Source organism: Culex quinquefasciatus, chromosome 2, assembly GCF_015732765.1.
Source record: "Culex quinquefasciatus strain JHB chromosome 2, VPISU_Cqui_1.0_pri_paternal, whole genome shotgun sequence".
Lineage (NCBI taxonomy): Eukaryota > Metazoa > Arthropoda > Insecta > Diptera > Culicidae > Culex > Culex quinquefasciatus.
Window position 1 is genome coordinate 22,083,033 of NC_051862.1, and position 25,349 is coordinate 22,108,381.

The following is a 25,349-nucleotide window of genomic DNA, read 5'->3' on the forward strand; positions in this document are numbered from 1 at the left end:
CATTCAATTAATTAATCCTGAGCAATTTCCTGAAATCGCTTCAAAGCCAGCAAAAAAAATCCTCTCCCCAACCAAACCATCACAAATCTCTTCCACCTGATTGACGCTGCCCGTGTGACACATCGCCGACCCAAATTATGCCAATTCACCTTGGGTTGTCCAAACGATGGCCATCGCCATCATCATCATCTAAGCCGGGGCCACCTTCCATCACACGCCCGATGATGAGTCGGTAAATAATTAATCACCGGGTTTAGATTTATGCCACGGCGTTTCCTTGTGCTGCTTGCTTCCCCATAAAATCCTTGCCTTCCTCCAGGAGGAGGACGTTCGGAATGACACGTGTGAACCGTGTCCCTACCTGGCTCATTATAGCTACCTTCGCCAAAAGGGTCAGTTTTATGGGCTTGTGAATAGAGGTTAGGTTCTTTGTTAAGGTGCGGCCCGAGTCCATGTTGTAATACACCCTCGAAGCTGCTCAAGCTGCCGATCGTCCAGGGTGTCCTTGGAGGTGGCAACGCCAATAAACCACCGACCACAGCGCGCTCGCGATCCTATGATTCACTGCATCTAAATGTCGGTTCGTGTCGAGTCGACGATGCTGAGAAACTTGTACTAGCCAGACCCTCCATGACTAACTCGCTGTGTGTGGATCTCGCCGAGGAATTCCTCGCCAGAGTCGGCTTTGTGCTGCTCGCAGCAACGAAACACGACTTGGTCTCCGCACTGCATCCACTTCTTCAACTCTCCAACACTGCTGTGTTGTATCTTTTAATGGCTTGCCAGCACGACTCAACTGGAGTTGGGGTGAAGTGGCTTAGAAAACCTGATCCAGCGGAGACCACCTCTTCTCGGCGCGGGGGTTTGGAGACGAGGTCGGGCAGAAGAGCGCTGATCTCCACAACACCACTTCGAGCAGCTTCAACGAGAGTTTGAGAGTGTGTTGCGTTGTGTCTTTGTTAGGAAGATTGGAAGAGTGTGGTGTTACCCCTCGAAGATAGCTGGGGAAGGTTTGGAGAGGAATGCACACGGCACCCGAAAAAGGAGTTGAGCTATTTATTAGCGCACCACCGCAGCAACCGATTTGGAAATGCTGGAAAGTGTGTGATTTATTGGACGTTTAGGAGATGGATGGCCGGTGTGGTGGAGCTGTTAATAGGAAGATGATCACCAGCGACGATATGGACGAGCGGGTGTTGATTCTAATTGGGAACGTGCTTGAGATGCTTTAAGAGTAAATAAATATCTGACTGTAGGCTAATGTTCTATGAGTAACATGAAAATACATCAACATTGGATAGTAATAAGAAAACAATCTGTCTTGGATACGTTATGCCATAAATTTGAGAAGATCCCGTACAACTCACCGTTCTCAATCTAGATTTAGGGGAGGCCTTTAGGGCGTAGTATTAAAACTTACTATATGGACAATCCACAAAAGAAATTGACACTTTTTGAAAATTTCAGACATAACTTGAGGCAGGGTTGCTAGTTCTTCAAACTTTTGAAATCATTGGAAGGTCTTTCGATGATTTATTCTACGAGTTACTTGAAACATGGTTGCCAGATATTCAAGTTTTTAGAATCGTTGACAAATTATTTTAAATATCAATCCAACGACAGGTCGGATGATTGATCCGGACATAGTTTTTATACAGACAAGTGAGATCAGGCTTCATAGAAGTGCGTATCACATAAGTGGTCATAGCAAAAGACAGGGTTGCCAGATATACAAACTTTTGAGCTCATTGGGATGGTCTTTTGAAAACCTATCCTAATATAATCTAATCTAATCTAAACCTATCCAATAAAAAATTGAATTATAGATCCAGACATAATTTTCATACAGATGAGTGAGATCCAGCTTCAAAAAAGTACCTGAATGTCACTTAAGAGTCATATCTTGAGACGGGGGTGCCAGATATTCAAGATTTCAGACTAGTTTGGACGGTCATTCGATTACCTATCCAACGATAGGTCGGATGATGGATCCGGACACAGTTTTCATACGGATAAGTTAGGTCTGGTTTCAAATAAGTACATAAATATCACTTAAGTGGTCATAACTTGAGGAAGGGTGGCCAGATCTTCAGACTTTATGACATAATTAGAGAGATATGGCAAATATAAATTTAAAACCCATAGCTGCTGTATCAAGACTTGAAAATATCTATGAAATCCAATAGCTCACAATAGCTCATGACAGTGTTGCCAGAAAATCAAACTTAACAACTCATTGAAAAGTTTTGTCAAAGTTGTTTCGAATGTAATTCTTTGCCAAATTGCCCTGAAAGTTACACAAATGCCACTTAAATAAAGATACCTGCAATTAGCATTGTAATTCCATTAAGTGCCCAAAACTTATCACAGTGTTGCCAGTTATTCAATATCAATGTGACTTAATCGTGAAACAATGTTTGTTGCATTATTTAATTTCCAAACCATTTTTTTTACTTAAACGAAAAGTTCACAGAAAAAAAGTTGAATTTTGGATATTGAAAATATGATTGGCTGAATATTACTCAAAAAATGTGTAAAAATGTGAGCCTGATGAAAATTCATCAAAAACTGATGAAAATTCACCAATCAATGATGTGTTTGTTTTGATACAAAAACTGTCACCATTTCTCGATGAATACATCTTTTTTTCTGTGCAGTGATAAATCAAGTTAGACTGTTTAATTGACACTTGATTAGTCACTTTTGCAGTGGGATTAAAAAATGGCTAAACTAAGTCAACATGCGTCACTTCTCGCTGTTAGTCCTTCAAGCCATTTGTTTATCGTCACTTTTTTTCAGTATTATTTTATTGATATCATCCCAAACGCAAAAAAGCTCACACAACGCGTCAAGCTAAATATTTTAAATACAAATTTCCCAACCTCATTTTTTTTTACGCGCACGTGAGCGTAATTCGCACGTGCAGGAAAAAAACAACAACAACGACAGCCCTTTTCCCTCTAAAGGTAATGAATTATGAATTTAAATTGACGCAAAACCGAGCCAAAGTATGGCGGCTGCTTTCGACAAACTTGTTCGTGAACAACACATACGTCAGAACCGTCGGATCGATTTGGCACGTGGGGTTGGTGTGGCCTAACGTGATGGTATGTGGCGATGGGAAAATAAAATATAAAAAGAAAACAGATTAATCTTCCTAAGAAGAAAAGGCTTTCTTTAAGAAAAACAAATTTTAGATCGAGAATTGAACCAGCAATCTCTTAGTTAGTAGCTCAACACGTTACCACCACGCTATGCGGTGGCCGAGCGTTTTTCATGCACATTTTGACAGAAAAGCTACCACTAAATGTCGCAAAGGCAGAATGACAATTTCTGCAGCACTTTCTTCCTGTGGGTGTAGTTAAAAAAATTGAAAATTACAGTTTTTTCCCTCAAACAAAAAGGTAACACCGTGGAATGAAAAGTTCTTCACTAAATTAGTGATGGGCAACTGATAAGCAAAACTGGAGCTGAGCAGCGGCAGCAAAAAAAAAGGTAAAACAGAAAAGAAAGTGTTTAAATTATGGATGCTCATGGGTGGTGGTGATTTGGGATCACCCTGCTGGGGGCGTCCGCCTAATGTGGGAAAACTGGGGAAAATTTCTGCCAAAGAGGTAATAACTTTAACGAGCAGGCACCCTTTTTTTTTGCTGCTGCTGGCATAGTTTTTTTTCCACGAGGTGGAATGTTTGTTCTAGGAAAAGGTTGGAAACAGCTGGCAGGCAATAATGGTCGGATTACTGGTGGTGGTGTTTCATTGTTGTTTCGAAAAGTTATAGTGAAAAAAAAGTTTGGATTTTATTACTTTACGTGGGAGGGAGGGAGGATGCAATCTGGGCGAATTAAAAGTTGCCACTGTCTGTTTCTGGGGTCCGTGGGCATGTGTCACAGCGGATTTTTTCATTTAGATAGCATTATACTATTTTTTATTATGTGTTCCAGGAAATTGCAGAACATTTCAACTTTTTTTATGCATGGGAAGCGCAGTTAACTGCCGTTGACAATAATTAAGGGACTTGATTAAAAATTGTCACCGGAAGTTGCATCTCTTGCGATTTTTTTTAAATTTTGAAACCTTGAAAAAAATACAAGTTGATGGTTTCAAAAAGTTGACTTTTTCAGCACGAATCTATATTTCAGGGTTTACCAAGTTTGATAAATATGACAAGTGCTGAACAAATCGAATTTGGCAAGAAAAATGCATTTAAATTCGATTTTTTTATTACACAAACAAATTTCAACGCTTTAAACATGATGAGTGTTGTAAAATTACATCAATTTCAATGTAGAATATTTTTTTTACGGCCGGCTGCGAAATTATGCAATTGTTTAAACTGAGATCAAAGCGTCTAAATTCCGAAATCTTTCGGCAAAATAAGGCCGATGCAAATATTTTAAAAAGTTTTTGTCCCTCGGCCCTGGCCGAGGTCAAGGGGGGGGGGGGGGGGCAAAAAAAAAAAAAAAATACAAAAATTTAAATAACAAGCCATAGTCTTCACATTTAAATGAAAAAAGTGTTTTAAAATGCATTTTACACTAGTTCAGTTGTTTTGCAATCATTAGTTTTCAAAAAATCTAATATCTGACAAAAACAAAAATATCAAAAAAAAAAAAGATTTTGCATCGAAAATTTTCAAAAAATCTTAAGATTTTTTAATAAACCCAAACATGCTAAAAATGATTTTAAACGCAGGAGAATGTATTTTGATTTGATTTCAGCTGGTTGCACTTGAATTTTCATTGAAATTTTGAAGTTTATTGTAAAAATATTTTTTTGCCCCCTGATTTTTCGGGCCAATTTTGAAGGGGGGGGTGACAAAAACTTTTAAAAATATTTGTACCAGCCTAAGTGCCTGAAAAATAAAAGATTTTTTTTACCGTAAAAAAACTTTTTTTTTCTTGTTTTTTTAATGAAAAGTTTAAAAGACGTTTCAAAAGGGGAGCTCCTTTTTCCACCTCATAAAAAGTGCAAACGATGATGCAACCCACTTGATAACCCTTCAAGTATGATCGATTGACTTTCGCAGGAAATAATCAGTACCACTCACTTGCGAAGTACATCATCGCAGTTTGCCGCCAATGTTTGCGAACTTGCAAATTGATAGCCACCCTGATAAGATAGCTCTCGCTGCTCAAAGCTGAGTATTGTACATACATTACTTTGACATACACTGCATTCTACACAGTAAAATGTAGTGTAAAGTTTGATGGTGTAAATTTACATGTTATTTCATGTAATTTTACTTTAATTCAAGATTGCTTAGCTCAAGATAAAAAATTACATGTAAATGATGTAAATTTTTTTTTCTTATTGTGTACCCCGTAAGGTTATTGAAATTGATTGGCAAACGTCTCGTTATCTGATAAGGAAAACTAGGTTCCAGGAAAAGTGCGCTGCACATTTTATTCTGAGTCATCTTTCTTCAATTTATAGCCGAACTCGGTTCCCGTCAATAAATTATTCCCTCGTTTTCCCCCTTAAAGTGACCACGGGGCGAATCGTTCCTACGAAAAGCGTCGTTAATGTTAGAAAAACACACTCAACTTTATTCCCGTTTCGTTTCCTTTAATCGCCCAAAGTGTGTATCTCTGGAACCCTGGAAACCAACCACCGAAACTAAACTCACTCGCTTCACAATGACTTCGATGATGAGTCGGGGCTTTTTTTCGCTCCCTCGTCTCATCTTATCGGGAGTCATCGCGGCATTTAATGCATTCCCGCAGCCATAAGGGACAGGCAGCATTTTATACATTCGATAATAATAACATAAGGGTGAACGGTTTCATGATTTTTCGACGACGAAGGGGACAGCCGGAGCTGGCACAGCAAAAAAAAATACAGAAGGTTACGTAATAGAGGTGCATGTAATTTTACACGGCAATTTGCGCACACTCATCAATTGACATCTGTTGGCGTGGCAAATTGTTTGAATGTCATGCTAATTTTTCGACTTGAAAGTGTTTCAATTTGGAGTGGTCCCTCGTCAGATGTTTTGGGATTTGACGAAGATCTACAGACGTTTTTCTCGCAGTGTACTTCATTCAGATTAGAAATGACGCAACTGGTTTGTCCTCCCCTGCAAGGATTGAGGACCTGTAAGAAGGAAACGAAACATATTTCATGACTTCTGCAATGGTTGAAATATCTGCAGCGAAATTCTGATAAAAAATGAACGATTAGGCTCGTTGAAAGTGCAATCTGTGGGCAAGACTGTGAGCAAAAGAGCAACTCTCAGTTCTCTCAATTACTCAATTCTCTCTGCTTGCTTCAGTTTACTCTTAGTTCGGAGTGCACAATGTTATTTTTTTAAATTTAGTTTGTTTATTTTGAGGCTCCTCACCAAAGATCAACTGCACCGAGCTGGTGCAGATGTGTGTGTGTGTTGGTGAGACAAGGATACCTCAATAAAAGATGGATTTGGTGGTGGTGTTGAAAGGAAACAAATAAGTGCTCAAATGCTCTGTGGCAAGGGAAGCAAGGGCAGGAATGTGACGGGAGGGAAAAACCCCAAAAAAAAAGTATTTCAAATATTTACTTTACCAGAAACTGGTCGACAACGAAAAAAAAAACACCGGCCATTGTTAGGTTCATTAAGGGGAAGCATTCTACTGGTTGCTGCTTTTTTCACCAATCTTCTTCTTCTTCACCTCCATCAAAGTTGAAGTTTGTTCGTTATCTCCGGGCCGGGTCTTACGACCTGGCCGGAACTTTGAAATGGATTCATAGCCATAATCGATTAAGAATTAGCATTCTCATGGTGCCGCGCGAGCGGTGGAGGGATCAACCGCCTCACCTTAATTATTATGATGATTTCGTTCGGAGTTGAGTCGCGGCGGCGGGTCTTAATCAATTACGACCGAGGGTTTCTTCTTCGTTTTTTTTTTTTCGAGGGAGCGAAAGGTGACAGATGAATGTTTGGGATTCTTTGAAGGTAGAACCGGGAACGTGCCCAGGTGGAACGACGATGATTTGACAGTTGTGTGTCAGGAAAAAAAAAGTATTCAGAAAATGAGCTCGCTATTGATGAGCAAGAAGATGATGGGACTCGTTACTGCGTATTAAGGGTACTCTTTGCAACGAAATGTAGCCTTTTATTAGGAATCATTAGGAAGGTTTTGTGGAGAAACAGTTATGTTTCTCTCGAAGAAATCAAAATCATTATCATCAAAATTGCTAAGAAATGTGACAGGCTCTCCAATATTTTTCTAAAAGTACAAATAACATTGTCAATACAATTTTCTTGAAAATGAAAAAAATATCAAACTAAGATTGTAAAGTTTATAACAAAAAAAAACTAGTAAATGCTTGACTGTTAAATCCTTCATCATGTAATGACCAACAATTTTGGTTCTATCTTTCCACAGCCGGCTGTCTAAGATTGAACCATTTCAATTAAAAGTTAACAGCCGATAAACAGGAAATGTCTCATCCGCAGCATCCGATTGCTTGCCTTGAGAATAAAACATAATACCTTTCAACAAACACTATGATTTTGGGTCGCATCATCATCTTCTATGATGAATCCTGACCAAACACCCTATCCTACTAACAAATTTTCAGGTTCCTGGCGCTTGTGGGGTGTAAGCACAGAGTAAATCAGCTGCCCTAGTAGCAACCTGCGCTAACTAACATTCCCGTCCCTTAAAATCGAGGTCTACAAACTGACATGGCGGGCGCCGTTGGTGGCCAATGACTGTTACCTATTCGCAACTGATCTAGCTTTAGCAATCATGGTGTTTTATCTTTTCAGCGCATTCATACATGCTGTTGATAAGGGAAACACCACTAGATCGTCGAAGCATATAATCAGTAGTGCTGAAAGGATATTACGGTTCTGTTCAGCAACGGAGGGGCAACCATGGGTGATCTCTCATGCTCATGCTCATGCTCAAAAAAAACTAGTAAATGCTTCATACTTGTGCTTAGAATATTATGCAGAAAAAATTAAAAATTTCCTCAATATTTGACTATTTTTTCTCAACATAAATACAACAGCTACTGCTTTCGCATTTTCAAAATCCATTGAATAAAATCCAAACTTGAAAAAAAAGTTGGATTGTACGTAAAGTTTCATATTTGTAATGTTTTTTGAAAAGAACTCTAATGAAGTTAAATATTTCATCATTAACCAAAATCTTGCCTGCAAATTCTTTATTTTTATGATTAATGAAAGTATTATTGTATGATTTTACCAATTCAATATTTTTTTTTCAATTCATATGAAAGAAACCTTGAAAAAATTAAATAAAAATTCAATGAATTTCATATCTAGTTTGATAATATTTTTGAAAGCCTAACATAAAAAGTGTTAAAATTCTTTTCCGGATATTTTGAAACAAAATCAATAAATACATCAGATTTGAATAATATTTTATCAATTCCCTCTTATATCTTCAATTTTTAAAAGCTGTATTTTTTTTTAAACTTGCTAAAAATGCAATTGCTCTGTAAAATTTATACAAACAGTAAAAGAAAAAAAAAATAACGCAGGTCATTATTACATTAATCCAACGAGATTTACGAGTTGGTTAAATACGTCGAGTGCAGAAAAGATCAAGTTTTGCATTGAGTACCGGCATCGTAAAGTTCCATTTCACCATTCACCATTCAAATCAAAATGATATTGAAAAGTAATACTTTTCAATACAAGTGCTGAAAAGTCCAACTTAATAGCACCCATTCTAGGGCTGAAAAGTAGGACTGTTCAACTCTTGTATTGAAAAGTATTACTTTTCAGTACTGTTATTTTGATGATGAAAATAAAGGCTGTTTCATGACTCTAGAATGACAGTAAAAATAAGTAGTTCTACAACAAGATTGAAAAAAAAATGTTTTGGAAATGACTCAAAGAGCCAAAAACGTTCCAAGGGCATTTTTTATTCACCACTGACAAACAAACAAATTTGTGTCCATTGGCAAGTTTAGGTGATTGTATAGTAGGGTGACAAGAAAAAAATAAAATTTTGGAAAATCTCACAAAATACCCCCTGACTCGATTCTTTGGGCAATAATAAGTAACTGTGTTAATTTTGAGCCAAATCGGTTAAGGTAAAAGGGTCACTTTTTATCGTTGAAGTATACTGCCGTTCTACGCATAATTGTCCCATGTCAGTTTTTGACGATTTTGACTTTATGCCATTTTTAAGTTTAGGCTGATGTGTACTTTAAGAAAAACACATAAAATCTGGTACTTTGTTCGGAAACTCATCAAAAACAACACCAAGTCTGTTTGTCCCATCGTTGAACTTCTACGCATAATTGTCCCACCAAGTATTTTCTTACACGGAATCATTAGTTTTACTAAGCATTATGCCTTGTTTACCTGTTGTATAGCAAGAGGATCACAAATAAGGGTGATAAACTGCTAACTGGGGCGATTAGGGACACATAGGGCGAATAGGAACCCACGGGACAATTATGCGTAGAAACACAGAAATCGGTCGAAAAATTTCAATCGCGTTTTTCTCAGTTGCACATTATTGAACATGGGACAATTATGCGTAGAACGGCAGTATAGTAAGTATAAAAAAATGCGGCATGTTGCACAGGTCTCGCCCAAAATTGCTCAAATGTGAGATTCTTCTAGGAAATTAAATTCTCTACAACTTTGTTGAAGGGTACAAGAATATCCGAGATATCGACAAATTACCCCCACAAAAATGTTTAAAATACGCAAATTAATAACTTGATCGACAGACTTTAAACTAAATTGAAATTATATTGTTTAAGAATTTAGTTTATTCTGTGTGGTCATTTTAGAACAGCGCTCAAGATCCATTCTTCGAACTCCCCTTCAGCCTTTCCATCGAGAAATGTTAATGTTCCAATCCACCTGTTTTCAAAAAAACCTTTCCTCACAGCTACTGCGCGCGCTGCGCCATCCTTCCAAGAATACTCTCTGAACGCTTAGCGCCACCTCCACCTCCGCCGAATCGCTTAGCGCTCCGTGTCCAACTCTCGGACCACCCAAGCTGCTTTCCCCATGTCATCTCGCCCCCTTCCCACTCTCCGTAACAAACCTTCCACGATCCGCGATGCTCCGCAAAAAAAACAACAACGCACTGGTCAATGTTCCCCTCCGGGGAAATCAACCCGCCTGAACAGTATCGATTCCGTACTCCGTACGGGCACGTTAATCGCTTTTTGATAGTTTCCTCGGCGAGATAATCCCGAAAGCGCAATTATCTGGCAACACTGGGGCGCTTTGCGCCCAGCATCCGCGCAAAGTCGTGCCTGCTTCTTCAAATAAAGTGAGTCCGCCAACTCTACAGTTCCTCACGGCGTACGTACACCTTCATCAACCAGCAACAACGACGGCAACCTCCGACAACCTTTCGTTCGGGGCCCACATTTCACCAACACCGTCCAACCGTCTTGCTCCAACCCCGCCTATGTCGCGCGCGACCCTTTGCTTCACGTTTCGTTTTTTGGTGTATTCTTTCTAAGAAATGCGCTGCTTCATCTCATCTCGGTCGCTCTTTCTCTTTCTGTCATGAGCACCACTCGGTAGAGCATCTACCGCAGCTTCGCTGCGATACCTTCTCGTTTCGATTTTCTTTTGGAGTTGCTTCGCAACTTCACGTCGTTGTTTTTGTGTTGTTGGAAAGGTTGCTGTTGTTGTTGTTGTTGCTGCTTAGGTTGTAGTTGCACCAAACTTTGCTGATGTTGCCGCGCGGTTTAGAGCTCGCACTGTTTAGCTGTTCCTTTGCCTCGTGCGTTCGCGCACTCCTCCCGCCACTCTCTTCACCGTCGTGTCTTCATCGTAGTTGGCGGCGGTGCCTCGACTCTTCCAAGTGAAAGGTAAAAAAACTTCTCCTTCTCCCCTACATACAAAACGCTCTTCTCTAGCTTCTTTGGCCAGGGCACAAGACGCGAAAGCGAAAAAAATCAACAATTTTTCACGGAATTCCACTCGAATTAAACTATACTGCCATTGAATTGAAAATTAGGGACGGGACCGCTGGAATTGCTGAATTAATCACCCACTTTTTTTTCTGTATTTCGGCTACCGCTGCTTCGTTGATTCTCCGCAACTCCAAAATCTGCTTCGCCAAACTCCTCGAAAAATTCTTGCTTGCTGATCTTCCTTGCACACACTTTGCACAATCCGGTTTTGGAGACTCTCCCCGAGCACACACAGAGATTGCCTTATTGCACAGACACAGACACTCACTTCTTTTTTTCGCTTCCGAAAAGGAAAATTTTATCGAATTTTCATTCCACTTTTTTCCTTCTCTTGATTGTCGTCTGCGCGACGACGACGATTCAGCGATACCCGACCAAAAAAATCCTACACCATCTTCCGGGGATCGAACTCGCAACCCGTCACTTCACTCGACCTCTCCCGAATCTCGCGGAATTGAGGTCACCTCGCACTCGAGAGTCCCGGAACGCACGATTCTCCACCGCAGAGGAGTGTCACAAGAGCCCCGCCGGAAGTGACCAGGTCCGCACACACTCTTCACACGCTCAGGATTTTATTGATTTTCGGAACCCACCACTATGGTGTCCTATGGAGCTACTCCACCTCTGTATGGTAATACCCCGAACCTAGACGAGCCGACCAGCGCTGGGAGTAAACAAAATGGCCATCTTGACGTCGATCCCGAGCAGTACTAAACGCCACTCTCGCGGCGCGGCCACTACGAGGTCCGCCGTCGCGAAACTGTTATACGCGACTTCGCCAAGAGAGACAATCTCTCTTGCGAGAGCTTCCGAACGGTTCGGGTAACCTCTTCCCCAACAATCTTCTTTAATCAGCTAATCCCGTCGAAAGTTCTTCCTCAATCTGCCTAATCCAAAAAAACAAACCTTCCTTCAATTAATCCCAAACCGTGTCTCACAACCTGTCCCTTCGGGACACCTTCCCAGCTTGACCTCTTGAACCCCGTTCCAGACCGTATACCAGCATAGATTTTAGTACAACCTCAACACTCTCGCGCACGATTCCCTCTTTACTCTCAATCTCTTTGCTGCTTCTTGCCGTGAGCCGTGTGTGTCACCCTTCAAACATGAAGCCATCTTGTTTCGGTCATCCTCCCCTTGTGCAACTCTTGTCTACTGTTATACCGCAGCAAACCATTCATGCTCGAAACTTGCGTTGTACTAAAAAATCTAAAACTCTTCTTTTCGCTTGGTGATGTTGGTGCAATCCCGTCCTCGCACCAATACTGATTCATGTTGCGCTCTCTCCAAATTTCTCTCTTCTCTTTGGCTACAAACTCCGAGTACAGATGGAGTTGTTGTTGTTGTTGGCGTTTTTCATTGAACAACACAAACATTCCAGGTCTTTGGCGATGCTTTCCGTGGACTGACTGGTCGGTCGGTCGTCGTCCGTGGCAGCACAGTCTTGGCTTTTGTGGGATTTGGATGTTGTTTGACGGCGAGGCGGCTGGAACGAATGGATCGGGATGCGGATTGGGTTGAGAGTGTGAAGGGTTGCCAGGTGTTTTCTAAGGTTTTCTTATTTTTTTAGGGAAACTGGTTGGGTAAGGTTGTTTGATTGTGCAATGGTTGTCTAATTGGAATTGATAAAGGAAATTACGAAGACAAAATAATTTTAAAATTGTTAACATATCTGTACCTTAAGAATTAATTTTCTGTTCCGATTGATGTCTTCGACAAAACTTCATCTAAAAATTTACCAATTTTCTTATTTAACTTTACTGTCCAAATTTAAATAAGACGAAAACCACAATTAACGTAGTTTAAGTTTTTGTTCCCCCGACTTTTCATATTTAAACTTCTGCGATTATATTGGACAAACTGGCATGATCGTCTCAACATTTTATATAAGAATCTTCAAAATCTTCAAAAGTGTCAACCCTGTTTGTTTTTCTACAAATATTATGATCAAAAACATTATTTTAATATGAAAATCCCAACAGGACAATATTCACATGAATATCTACGTTTTTACAGGCATTTGATGAAAAAAAAAATCACGTTTTAAGGAACCGCAAAATACGTCTTATAAATACAACGTCTGATGTTGCAAAATTTAGTTCCCAAGTTCGGCCGTTGCAAATATTTTTAAAATTTTATGTCACCTAAAATTTAAGAGCAAAAAAAATCTAATGAAGAATGACTAACTAACGCTAACTAATGATTCCAAAATAACTAAAAAATACTTCTTTCATTCAAATGTTAAACAACATTCCCTCTAATTTATTTTTTATGCTATTTCATTAAAAATGTCAAGCGATTTAGACAAGCAAGATTTCTGACATCAAAAAATTATTTTACCTTTTCAGGTCTGAATTTTCAAACCAATATTTTTGAGGGGAAAATTGTATTGTAGGACTTATACGGAAATTTTATGTTAGTTTTGGTAATTTTGATTTTTGAGTTATATATGACCCCCAAATGACAAGAATGGGTTAAAACATAAATCTTTTATTTTTACCTCAACTTCTTAGTTTTTTTTATTTTCCGAGATTTCAACAGAAAAAAAAATGCAGGAAATGGATACTTAACATACCAAAAATGAGGTTAAATTTGATGCAAATTTTTGAATCAAAAATATTAAAAAACAAAAATGGTTTTGTACAGTTCTTACCGCGGACCAGCTGGGGAGGACGCAGGCGGACGACGTCGTTCGGATCGGCGAAGACGTTCGTTTCTCAGCACACGCACGTGCTCACGGTGAAGACGGTCTTCGGGGGGTTTTCAGCCCCAGTTTCACCCTTTTCGGGCCAAAAAATCCAACACACGCGGCGATTACAATAAACTACACTTTATTGCGCAAAACACGTTTTATTGGGGCAAGCCACTAATTTTATTTGGTGTCGAACGACACTGATCGAGGATCGCGTAGATGTTCTTGCGCGCGTGGTCGGTACACTTCTAAAGCTGCTCTGGTATTCTCGCGATATCACGGGTCAAGCTAAAGGTAGTGTGCGTGGCAACTGACCGATCGCCATCGATCGTGCCTTTATCAGGGTACAATAGAAAGATAAGAAAGCGCACTTGTTAAAGGGAGACGACCTATATCACAAACGTGATCCACAATCCAGGGGTTCTAATTCTAATTAATATCTTAAGCCTAAACATGCCGGCCGCCTTGAAAGGCCATGCTTTTCAAACCTAAAGCTATACACAAATTTCATACGGCACTGTTATCATTTTGTTTTGGTTTCTAGTATCTAGTGTGAGTGTTATATAAAAATTTGTTTGTTATCACTGTGCGAGCTCTACACAATGCCTAAGGCTTTTCTTCTTTTGTTCTTTTGCACCGATCTTGAGGCAAAGCCTGCTGCGATGCAACCCACCAAGGTTGTTACGAGTGCTGCGACTGCTACAGTACTGCGACGGTACTTCTACGGTTGATTCTGCTTGCTGAACTGGTTCTAGGTGTTGCAGGTGTCTTCTACGATGCTCTGCTACGCTTAAGTGCACTAGCCGATGCACTGGAGTTCTACGACGATGCACACGCCAGCAACGCTGGGTGCCAGGTGGTGTCGATGGTGACGATTGCTGCGGATGAGAAAACCGCTTTTTACCACGAAATTAAAAAAAGGGAAACAACTTGCCTGGAGCGGAGGCCGTGGAGGCCTCCGCAGCCGCCTCCAGCACCGTTAACGACGACTGGTACGCCGCTGATGTGCTGTCCAAAGGTTCTACTGCGCTGATGCTGCGATGACCGTGGACGTCCGGGTGATCAATCCTTCCGTTTGTCGGTCGAGTACAGAATCAGCTGGCCAAGCAACGCGTCCGCTGCCGGGCTGAGTGTTCTGGGTTGTCTTGCTGCTTGATTGTGAGGCGATTGAGGGCTTATCATTTGCGTTTGTTACCATGCACCGAAACCAGAGATAAAACATGCTTGACGATACGAGACTAGGGCAACCATAACCAATTCGATTGATGTGGAAAGCTTGGACTTGGGGTTGGGCGAGTTTGTTCAAAATTGGTTCACCGTATCACGGGCGTGATCGGGTTGGACATCAAAAAGGTTGCAAATTGTGTGGGTGAACCCTACATAGAGTGACCGATAAGGTAGCGCCGGCTGTCATGACTTGCGCTCCGCACAGCCACAACTAGTGGGAATTACCACTCCGACACGCTTGTACCCAACGAAACGTGGCCGATAAGGTAGCGCCGACCGTCATGACTTGCGCGCCGCACAGTCACGTTCGTGGGATTTACCACTTCTAGTTCTCGTCAGCTGCTTCGTCGATATTGTCCTGAATCGGGAGGACACAGATCTTGGAGATGCTTCTGTCGAATTTGCCATCCTGGGTGCGGACGGTTACTACTCGAATGTTGTCGTCCGAGCCCTTGTAGACTGCTACTACGCGTGCTAATTTCCACTTGAGCGGGGGCAGATTGTCCTCCTTGAGTAGGACCATGGTTCCGATCTTGATGTTATCTCGCTGTTTCGTCCATCTGGTTCTGTTCTGCAGGTTCGACAGGTACTCAGTCTTCCACTTTCTCCAAATCTGCTGTACGAACGCTTGAGTTCTCTGCCACAGCGCTAGACGATTCTCTGGGATCTCTTGAAGATCGGGCTCTGGAACAGCAGCGAGCGGCCGTCCAGTCAAAAAGTGTCCGGGCGTTAAAGCGTCGAAATCGTCCGGATCGTTACTCAGCGGAGTTAACGGACGCGAGTTGAGAATTGCTGCTATTTGCTGGACTACGGTGTGCAACTCGTCGTACGTCAACGTTCTGCTGCCTATCGTCTTGCGGAAATGTGCCTTGAATGATTTTACTGCCGCCTCCCACAACCCACCAAAGTTGGGGAGCGAGGCGGTATGAACTTGAATTCTATACCATCTTCCTCTGCGGTGCGTACTATCGTGTGCTGTGCAAGCTGATCGAGCAACTGTTGAAGTAGCTTCTGCAGTTCTCGATTTGCTCCTACGAAGTTGGTAGCGTTGTCACACATGACAAGCTGTGGTTTTCCTCGGATGGCCACGAACCGCTTGAACGCGGCCAGGAACGCCTGGGTTGATAAATCTGCCACTACTTCCATGTGAACCGCCTTCGTGACCAAACAGACAAAAATTGCCACAAAGCACTTGACCGGTACACTGCGCCGAATTGGGTATCGGATGTAGAACGGTCCGCAAAAGTCTACTCCGACCTTCTGAAAAGCTGCTGCAGGACAGACGCGTACCGACGGCAAGTCAGCCATGAGCTGCTCGTGCACACGTGGCTTGGTCTTGAAGCAGTCTACGCACCGATGGATCGTCTGGCGGGCCAGACTTCGAACGTTTGTTGGCCAATACTTCCCTCGGACTGCGGCGATCAGCAGCTGCTGACCGGCGTGATACAGCATCCAATGGTAGTACGACATCACGATCTTGGTGAATGGGTGCTGATGATGCAGGATGATCGGGTGCTTGCGACTCTCAGGAACTGGTGCATTCGTCAGCCGGCCGCCGACGCGCATTACTCCGTCTATCAGCCGAGGGTTGAGCGCAAGCAGCTTCGACGAGGGTTGAATCGGCTTCTCCTTTGTCAAATCCGCTACTTCTTCGGGAAAACTTTCTGTTTGGGCCACCCGAATCAAAAACGTCAATGCTTCTCGTAGCTCCACGTGCGACAATTCTCCAGTTCTCCGGCAATCTCGATTTGTACGTCTGGCGTTATGCGCAAAGCGACGAACCCACGCGACCAGACGGATGAGCTCGTGGTAGTTGGAACGCAGAGAAAATAGTTCGTTCGGTGGACGAGCTCGAGCGGGCAACGAAACTGTAGATCTCTCCTCCTTCAAAGCGAGCTCTGACTCTGGTGCGCGGTTGCCGAGCTTTGGCCACTGTTCTTGTTCCAAAAGTAAATATTGCAGACGACCGTACCATTCTGGCTTGTACAGCAACTCGGCCGGGGTACAACCACGTGAAATAATATCAGCGGGATTGTCTACTCCGGCGATGTGAGACCACACGCCGTCTACGGTGACGTGTTGGATCTCCGAGACTCTGTTAGCGACAAACGGTTTCCAGCGGGACGGAAGTGAAGCTAACCAACAGAGCACTATCATCGAGTCCGTCCAGAAAAATGCTTGAATCTCCTGCTGAATGCTACGACGGACCAGGTCATAGAGATGACAGAGCAGTAGTGCTGCTGATAGTTCGAGTAGAGTGATGTCACGCTTCTTCTTCTTCCGAGCTAGGTCTTCAAGAGGCGCAACTCTGGACTTCGACGTGATCAAGTGCAGCGTGATCAGTCCGTCGACCTGAACTGCTCGCAGGTACAGACAAGCTCCGTAAGCTTGTTGTGAAGCATCACAGAAACCGTGAAACTGTACGCTTGCCAAGCATCCACTAAAACCAATCCAACGGGGAATACGGAGTGTATCCAGCGCCATCAGATTCCGACGATATTCCAACCAGTAGTTTCGATGGTCCTCTGCCAGGGTTTGATCCCAACCGTACTTCTCCTGCCAAAGCTTCTGGATGAATATTTTAGCCTGCACGACAACAGGTCCGATGAGTCCAACTGGATCAAAAATGCTCGCGGTGTCCGAGAGAACCACCTTCTTGGTGATTTGCGATTCCAATTTCCACTTCGGTGCCTTGAATCGGAAGCTGTCCGTGCCAGGCTCCCAAATCAATCCTAATGTTTTGACGAACGACGAAGATGAATCCAACTCCAAGATATTTCGTTCATCCCTAAGCTCCGGCGGAATGGTTTCCAAAATCTCTGAACTGTTCGAAGTCCACTTTCGTAGGGTAAAACCCACCGTGTCCAGAAGATCCACAAGTTCCTCGACGAGCGCTATCCCATTGTCGATGGTTGCTGCTCCCGACAGAAGATCATCAACATAAAAATCTCTCCCAACGACTTTCGCCGCCAAGGGATGGCTTTCTTGTCCGATTACGGATAGCTGCTGGAGACATTTGGTAGCCAAGTAAGGCGCCGACGCAGTGCCATAGGTTACTGTGGTCAACTGGTAGGCCTTGGCTGGATCGCTAGGGTTGTCACGCCACCAAATCCGTTGAAGAGGTTGATCTGCTTCGTCCATCCGCACCATACGATACATTTTTGCTACATCCGCAACCAGCGCGTACTTCCAGCAACGGAACCGTAGAATGATCGGCAACAGATCGTCCTGGACGACTGGTCCAACCATCAGTCCGTCGTTCAGCGAAACACCCGTAGTTGTGCGGCAAGAGGCGTCAAAGACGACTCTGAGTTTTGTTGTTGTGCTCTCCGGTCTTAATACTGCGTGGTGAGGTAGAAAGTACGTGCGCTGAGCAGTATCATCCTCTGGCACTTCCACCATGTGTCCCATGGCTAGATATTCCTGAATGAACTCGGTGTACAGTGTTTTTAGCGTGCTGTTCACTACGAACCGACGTTCCATGCCTTCCAACCGTTTCAGAGCGATGTCCTTGGAGTCCCCTAATCTTTCCATTACGTAATCCTTCTTCGGCAGCTGAACTACAAATCTGCCTTCTGCATCTCGAACTGTTGTTTTCGCAAAAATCTCCTCGCACATCGACTCCTCTACGGAGTGTGCGCTCCGGGTGTTGCAAGACTCCAAATCCCAAAATCTGCTGACTAGCTCTCGTAGGTCGACGTTGTGACAGGAATACGCAAGCGTTTTCGGAATGTTGCTGTAGCTGCTGGGAATCCTGCCGGAAACTACCCAACCTAGCACGGTATGCTGAAGTGTGGGTCCTTCATCTGAGAGCTTCAATCTTCCATCTGCCAGTAGATCGTAGTAGAACTCTGCGCCTAAGATGATGTCAATCGGACCAGGCTTGTAAAACTCGGGGTCCGCGAGCATGAGATCATCTGGAATGTTCAGCTGTTGCACGTTGATCTTCTCAGTTGGAAGTCTAGACGTGAGCTTCGGCAGCACGTGCAGCTGAATGTTGTCCGAGTACGGCGAGATACGCAGAGATCGCGGAAATACTGTTGCTTCTACGACCTTCGTTGACTGTACCACCGAACCTCCGATGCCTGCGACAGACAGGCAGCTGGCAGCTTCGACCAGCTTCAACTTTTGGGCAAGGTTCGTCGTGATGAAACAGTATTCCGAGCAAGAGTCCAGCAGGGCTCTCGCGTATTGAGTGTTTCCGTAGCGATCAGTAAGACGCACTACGGCCGTTGAGAGCAGAACTTGGCGGTATGGTTGTTCGGTTGTAGTTGATAATGCAATTGCGTTCGAGGGGGAGGGGCGACCTGTGGTGTTAGGTGGTTGTGTTTGCGAATTTGTGCTTGCTATGGAAAGTGATTGTGATGGTCGGTTGTTCTGAGTGGGTTGGTTGTGTTGGGTTTGGCCAGTTGGCTGTGTCTGTGTGTTGTTCTGTGTTCGATTCTGTGAGGGTGGGACGGAGGAACCGTTATGCTGAACCGCTGATGCTGCTCCACTATTCGTTGATCCGATGTGCAGCATAGTATGATGCTTCTGCCTACAATGCCTGCAGCTCCCACTTGTACAGTTCCGAATCAGATGCAACGGCGACAAACAATTCAAGCACAGCCCGTTTCGCTTGACTGCTTCGTAACGTTCTTGGACAGTCATTTGCTGAAACTTCTGGCACCTAAAAGCTGAATGGGGATACTCCTTACAGAACGGACACCTACGCTGTTGCTGTTGATGTTGTTGCTTCGCCTGCACAAACGCGTGACCTGTTGTAAACTTCTGCTTCTTCACCTCAGGGTTGTTGGATTTGACCGCCTGGAGAATCGAGCACTGGCTTCTTAAGAACTCGACCAAATCCGTGTATTTGGGCACCTCTTTGGACTTGTGATGATTTTCCCAGTGACGGATAGTGGCAGGATCTAATCTGGAACACACCATGTGCACTAGAACGGTACTCCACTGTGCAGTGTCCTCCCCGATTTTGTCCAGCATTTGAAGGTTTCGGTCAAACTCGCTGATGAGGTGATTCAAGGCATTGTAACTCTCCTTTTTTATCGGTTCTAAAGCAACCAACGCGTCAAGATGAGCCTTCACGATGAGCTTTTTGTGCTCGTATTTTTTCTGCAGCAAATCCCACGCAATAGAGTAGTTTTCGGAGGACATCTTGACCGTCTCAATCTCCAGCAACGCCTTGTCGAACAGCGAAGAACGAAGATAGCTAAATTTGTCCATTTCTGTGAGCTGATCGTTGTTGTGAATCAAACTCAGGAACATGTCACGAAATGTGACCCATTCGCAAAGTTCACCTCCGAAGCTGGGCAGCTTAATTTCCGGTAGCTTCACGTGAGACAGTGCGTTGGTGTGCTGCTGTACGGGGACGTTCTGCTGAGTTTCGGCCACTTTTGACTCCACTGGCTTCGGCAGCAGAGCTTTTAGGGAAGACTTCAAGTTACAGTACATGTCTTCGACCTCCTTGGATATATGCGCATTCTCAGCATTACGTTCGTCAGTGCATACAGACAGGCGAGCCTTCTTCTCCTCCGGAGTCTCCTTCACAGCCACCACTTCCTCTTCATCAGTCTCCTCAAGAATCAGCTCAATTTTCCTCCGAACAACGTAAAATTTCTTCATCGCTGCATCCAACATCTCGATCCTAGTCACAAGTTCCCCAGCATGCACTTCCGGTTTGTAGTTGTTCTTGAACTGGCTTACGGACTCGAGAGTATTCCGCAGCTGCTGTTCTTGCTTCCTCAAATCTCTAAGCTCACTCATTTTTGCACACTTTTCGTCTGGTACGTAAAATAACAAATTGTGTTCTGACTAGACACTGAACATTTAACACAAAACGAAAAGAAAACTTCACTGTAATCTACGAAATAACAAGTTGTGTTCTTATTGGCACTTTGAGCACTGATTGATTGATTTTAAAGTCCACTTTTCTGCTACACTTTCCGCAAATCTCCGACTGGAACGCTCCAACCGGAAACAGCACGACCGGAACACGAACGCGATTCTACTCAACGTCCCACGATTGACAGAGTGACAGAACAACAGATAATCAGACTGCAGCGAAGGGGAACCGACCCAGCGAACATCAAGCCAAAATTGCCAGCAGAACCCAAGACCATCAATCTGGAGAACCCAACTCAAGGACTAGTAGCTTTCCAAGAAATGTGCAAGCAAACGGAGTTTCAATTGAAGTTGTCGTTTATTTATTCGCAAAATTGTACACGATCCACCTTTCAATCCATCTAATTCTCCAGCGTACGTCTCATGCTTGACGTGCCACAGGTCGCATGCAAAACCTCCCTACACCAAAACCAACCAAAGTTCATGCTCTTAATCTAGTCCTGTTTCTGTTAAACTGCTACTCCCACGCTGATCTCGTTCTTGCTCCACACCAGCTTCGAGCCGGCGTCAGCGATGCGGCGATCGACGCGGCGACCGATGATCTTCACAGGAACGCGTGGCCGCCAACAGCAATGGCGGTTTTCCGCGGCGCGGCCTTGCCGCCGCTTATTCTTCTTCAGCGCCTTCTTCGTTTTTACACGCACTTTTCTCGCGCACCACTATTGTTCACACTCGCACTTTGTCCCGTTCGCGGGTCACTTTTGTCCGATGCGAGCCTATTGTTCGCGACGCGCTTTTTCCCGCGGCGTCACTCCTGTCCAGCGGTCTTTGGTCCCCGGATGCCCTTCGACATCCGGCTCGAAGGACCAGAAAATGTACAGTTCTTACCGCGGACCAGCTGGGGAGGACGCAGGCGGACGACGTCGTTCGGATCGGCGAAGACGTTCGTTTCTCAGCACACGCACGTGCTCACGGTGAAGACGGTCTTCGGGGGGTTTTCAGCCCCAGTTTCACCCTTTTCGGGCCAAAAAATCCAACACACGCGGCGATTACAATAAACTACACTTTATTGCGCAAAACACGTTTTATTGGGGCAAGCCACTAATTTTATTTGGTGTCGAACGACACTGATCGAGGATCGCGTAGATGTTCTTGCGCGCGTGGTCGGTACACTTCTAAAGCTGCTCTGGTATTCTCGCGATATCACGGGTCAAGCTAAAGGTAGTGTGCGTGGCAACTGACCGATCGCCATCGATCGTGCCTTTTATCAGGGTACAATAGAAAGATAAGAAAGCGCACTTGTTAAAGGGAGACGACCTATATCACAAACGTGATCCACAATCCAGGGGTTCTAATTCTAATTAATATCTTAAGCCTAAACAGGTTTAATAAATTTGTTTGTATCTATATACTTTAAGAATAAAAAAATAAACACGTATACATGAAATCATTTCTTTTTATTATTTTATATTATTTTTTGTTGTTTCGTTTTAGTTAATTCCAGCGTATTTTTTAAAAAGATCCTACGGTCTTAAAAATGACTCTAGAATTGTTGTTTATCCGGATCAACTATTGCAACAAAAAGTTACTAGTTTGGATAAATTACAGTAATTTTCCAAAATTATCATTTATTTTACCATTGAAATAATAAAATTGACAAATAACTTTAAAAGTGAATTCTTAAGAATTTAGATCACTAATTTGTTCAATATTTATGATCAATAAATTATTTTTTTTATTATCTTGAAAAATGCCTTCAAATGTTTGTGTTGCATTCTGTTAGTTGAATTTGCATATTTCTTCAAATTTGTGATTTTTTCATATTGTAAAAATCGATAACAACTTTATTTGTAATTTTTCAGTCAGTCAGATTTGAATTAGGAAGAAGCCAAAAAAAAATCAAATAACATAACGCATATTCAAGCTCTTAAATTCAAATTTCAAACTTAATTTTTAAAATCTTGAATATAAAAAAATATCACAAAATACTTTAAATACACATGAGAACAGTTATGCTGCTATTAAAAACTATGCAGAATATCAAAGAATTTATGATTTTCATCCTTAAGTTTATTTATTGATGGTTTCGTAATAAAAAAAATCTGTTGTGAAATCAAATTTGCAATCAAAAATCACTTAAAATTTTCGATTTTTGAAGCGTGGCGTTTTCAATTTATATGTATTTTAAGGCAATTTTTTAGGAAATTATTATTTTCAATTTATAAATATTTGATAAAAGAATGCGAAAAGTTTAAAATTTTCAAACTTTTTTTTTCATACAACTTTGATCGGACTGCTGTTTGTTGAATAACTCTAAAAGTAAAATTTTGGTGAAAAATTAGTTTTTCTTAGTATCAGTCAGAAAGTCCTTATTTTTAAAGACGACACGAATGCCATTGTAATGGTAAAGTGTCTTTAATAAAACTAATAATAATTCTTTTAAAAGAGGTAATATTCTGAAAATTATCGGTTCGATTTTCAATGCTAAATTTATTTATAAATTTTGAAAATCAAGCCTAACATTTGGAAAAGTCCAACATAGATATTTGGTGTCATCGGCAAAGTTGTAGGACATTTCAGAAAAGAGATAATGACATAAACAAAGTTGCCTTTCTATATTAGACTTTTCACAAATTATACATTTTTGATTTTTTTACCCATGTATTTGATGACAAAAATGCCATCTATTGAGCTATGGAATAAGTTGGTCATAATTCGTTTGACAATGTTTTCAATTAAACAAAAATATTATTTTCGAAAACTGCGAAAATAAAGTGGATGTTTTTTAAAATTATTTTTTAATGTAATATCAAATTTAGATATTAGATCCAATCAAACAGTATAATCTTCAATACATTGCAGCTAATTTATAGGAGATTTTCTGATCTTTTCCCATTTTTTAGGGGTGTTCAAGCTTTGTCATGAGTTTTCAAGTAAAAAAAAAACGTGTAGATAGCAAAAAATAATGATTTTTTGGTGGTGCACGATATTGAAATTTCTGTAAAGCATTTTTAATTGCAAATGTATTTTTACATCTAAAAATAAAGCCAAAATTTGTATTTACAGTTTTCAAAAATTATGTTTTTTTTTTTAATTATCAGCACTGTGAATCGAAATTTGGTTGGCTTTTTTATCTTCTAAAACTTCTCAAAAAATAAGAACTTATAAAAAAAATAATTCAGCGCAATTCAAGCTGTATAACTGTTAATTTCATATCCTTAAAATTTGTATTAAGGATTATGAAAAAGCTAAATTTGGTATCATACCAATTTATGGAAATTATTGCAAAATTGCAGAATTCGTCAACACCACATTTTGTTTTTTTTTGTAATACAGTATTTTATCAATCTCCTCCTGAAGCTATGGGATAATTTTGACGTATTTTGATAAGGTCATTAATTTTGCACTAAAATGAAGTCTCAAAGCGATTGCTTTCATTAATTTTGCGCTAAAATGACTTGAAAACCACTAAAAAAAATTTAAAAATCGTTGAAAATTTCTCTGAGTCGGGATAACCAAATTCTTTGATTAACGAGTATATAATTTTGTTATTTTTTTGGACCTCAGTTTCATTTTGATAACATTTATTTATTAATCTTGTTATTTTTGTGAGAATTGCTCTTTTTGCAGTTAGAAAATTATGAAAGTTTTACAATTTTTCACTGAACTGATTTATGCTTGCTAGAATTTTGTTTTGACAACAATCTAAATTTATTAAAACGGATGGTTTATGGTTCATTTAAGCTAAATATAAACAAAAAGATATTTGTTTTAAATGTGTCAAATTTGTTTGCATAAGAATTGCTACGTTCATGGTAAGGAACTAATTAAGCGAAAAAAGATAAAATTTAGCCCAGAACCAAGCTTGCAACACTGCCCGAAATACGTTCGCTTCCCCAGCATTAAACCCAAATTAGACACGGTTTAGGGTAGCGGCTCTCGGTAGTACCTCTCCACAACACACAACACCGCACTTCTTCGAACAGTTTGTTCCAGAGAAAAGAGAGCTGGAGTTTGGAGGAGTTCGGAATTCGGTACCACAAACATTACTGGGAGCTCCGAGTTGGGGCGATAGTTTTTTTTTCGGGCCAACCTTTGTGTGTTGTTGGCCACGATATGCAAGAGTCCCACAGCGCATAAAGCATAAAGCCTGGAGAGTTCAACTCTCGACTGTGTGCCGAATGAGAGGGAGCGAGCTGAACTGAACTGAACTCTGGCTGAACCGTAGCCGAACTGGTCTGGTCGTTGTTCTGTACACGGCAGACACACATTGGACGGGGAGCTGAAACTGCTACTTTTCGGGAAGCACACACACACACACAGCAGGCTGGGCGAAAATGTTAAAAGGTAAAGCGAACGAAGCACGGCAAAGTAAGAGTAAAAAAAGGAACCAGATAAGTCAGAGAAGAAGAGAGAGAGGTGGGGAAGGTAGCAAATTGAAATGAAACAAAAAGCAAAATAACAGAAGTAAAAAATGTGTACACTTACCACTCTCCTCGGCTCAAGTCGTGTTGTGTGTCGAGTCGAGAGACTTGGGAGCAGCAAGCAGTCTTGGAACCGGAATAGCAGCAGCAAGGGAGAGTAAGTGGTGCTGGTGCTGGCGAGGCGCAGAGATCGTCTTAAGAGGGTGGAGGCATTAGGTGGATTAGCCTGGAAGTTGGAAAATTGCACAATTATTGTTTA

General features: G+C 41.9%; 2 protein-coding genes across 2 annotated transcripts in view; both read right to left on the bottom strand.

Annotated features, from left to right (window-relative positions):
- Nucleotides 1–11,633, bottom strand: part of LOC6051880 — a 95,802-nt gene extending 84,169 nt beyond the window's left edge. Inside the window, exon 1 of the mRNA XM_038257238.1 lies at nt 10,988–11,633. The gene's annotated coding sequence lies outside the window, so the exon portion shown is untranslated. The remainder of the gene's footprint in view (nt 1–10,987) is intronic.
- A 3,517-nt stretch (nt 11,634–15,150) lies between these two features.
- Nucleotides 15,151–20,588, bottom strand: LOC119765926. The gene is made up of 3 exons (XM_038250196.1): nt 19,385–20,588; nt 15,729–19,132; nt 15,151–15,678 (listed from the first exon to the last, which is right to left on the bottom strand). Exons 1-3 carry the CDS (start codon nt 20,586–20,588, stop codon nt 15,151–15,153), a joined length of 5,136 nt encoding a protein of 1,711 aa, XP_038106124.1.
- Nucleotides 20,589–25,349: the final 4,761 nt, after the last annotated feature.

Bases quoted from the DNA above. Each gene is read 5' to 3' on its own strand.
- LOC119765926 (XM_038250196.1), bottom strand. From the start codon at position 20,588: ATGAGTGAGCTTAGAGATTTGAGGAAGCAAGAACAGCAGCTGCGGAAT. The intron at 19,133-19,384 runs GTGGGAGCTGCA...CTAACACCACAG, and splicing joins TCTGATTCGGAACTGTACAA to GTCGCCCCTCCCCCTCGAAC. The intron at 15,679-15,728 runs GTGGGTTGTGGG...CATTTCCGCAAG, and splicing joins CGCCTCGCTCCCCAACTTTG to ACGATAGGCAGCAGAACGTT.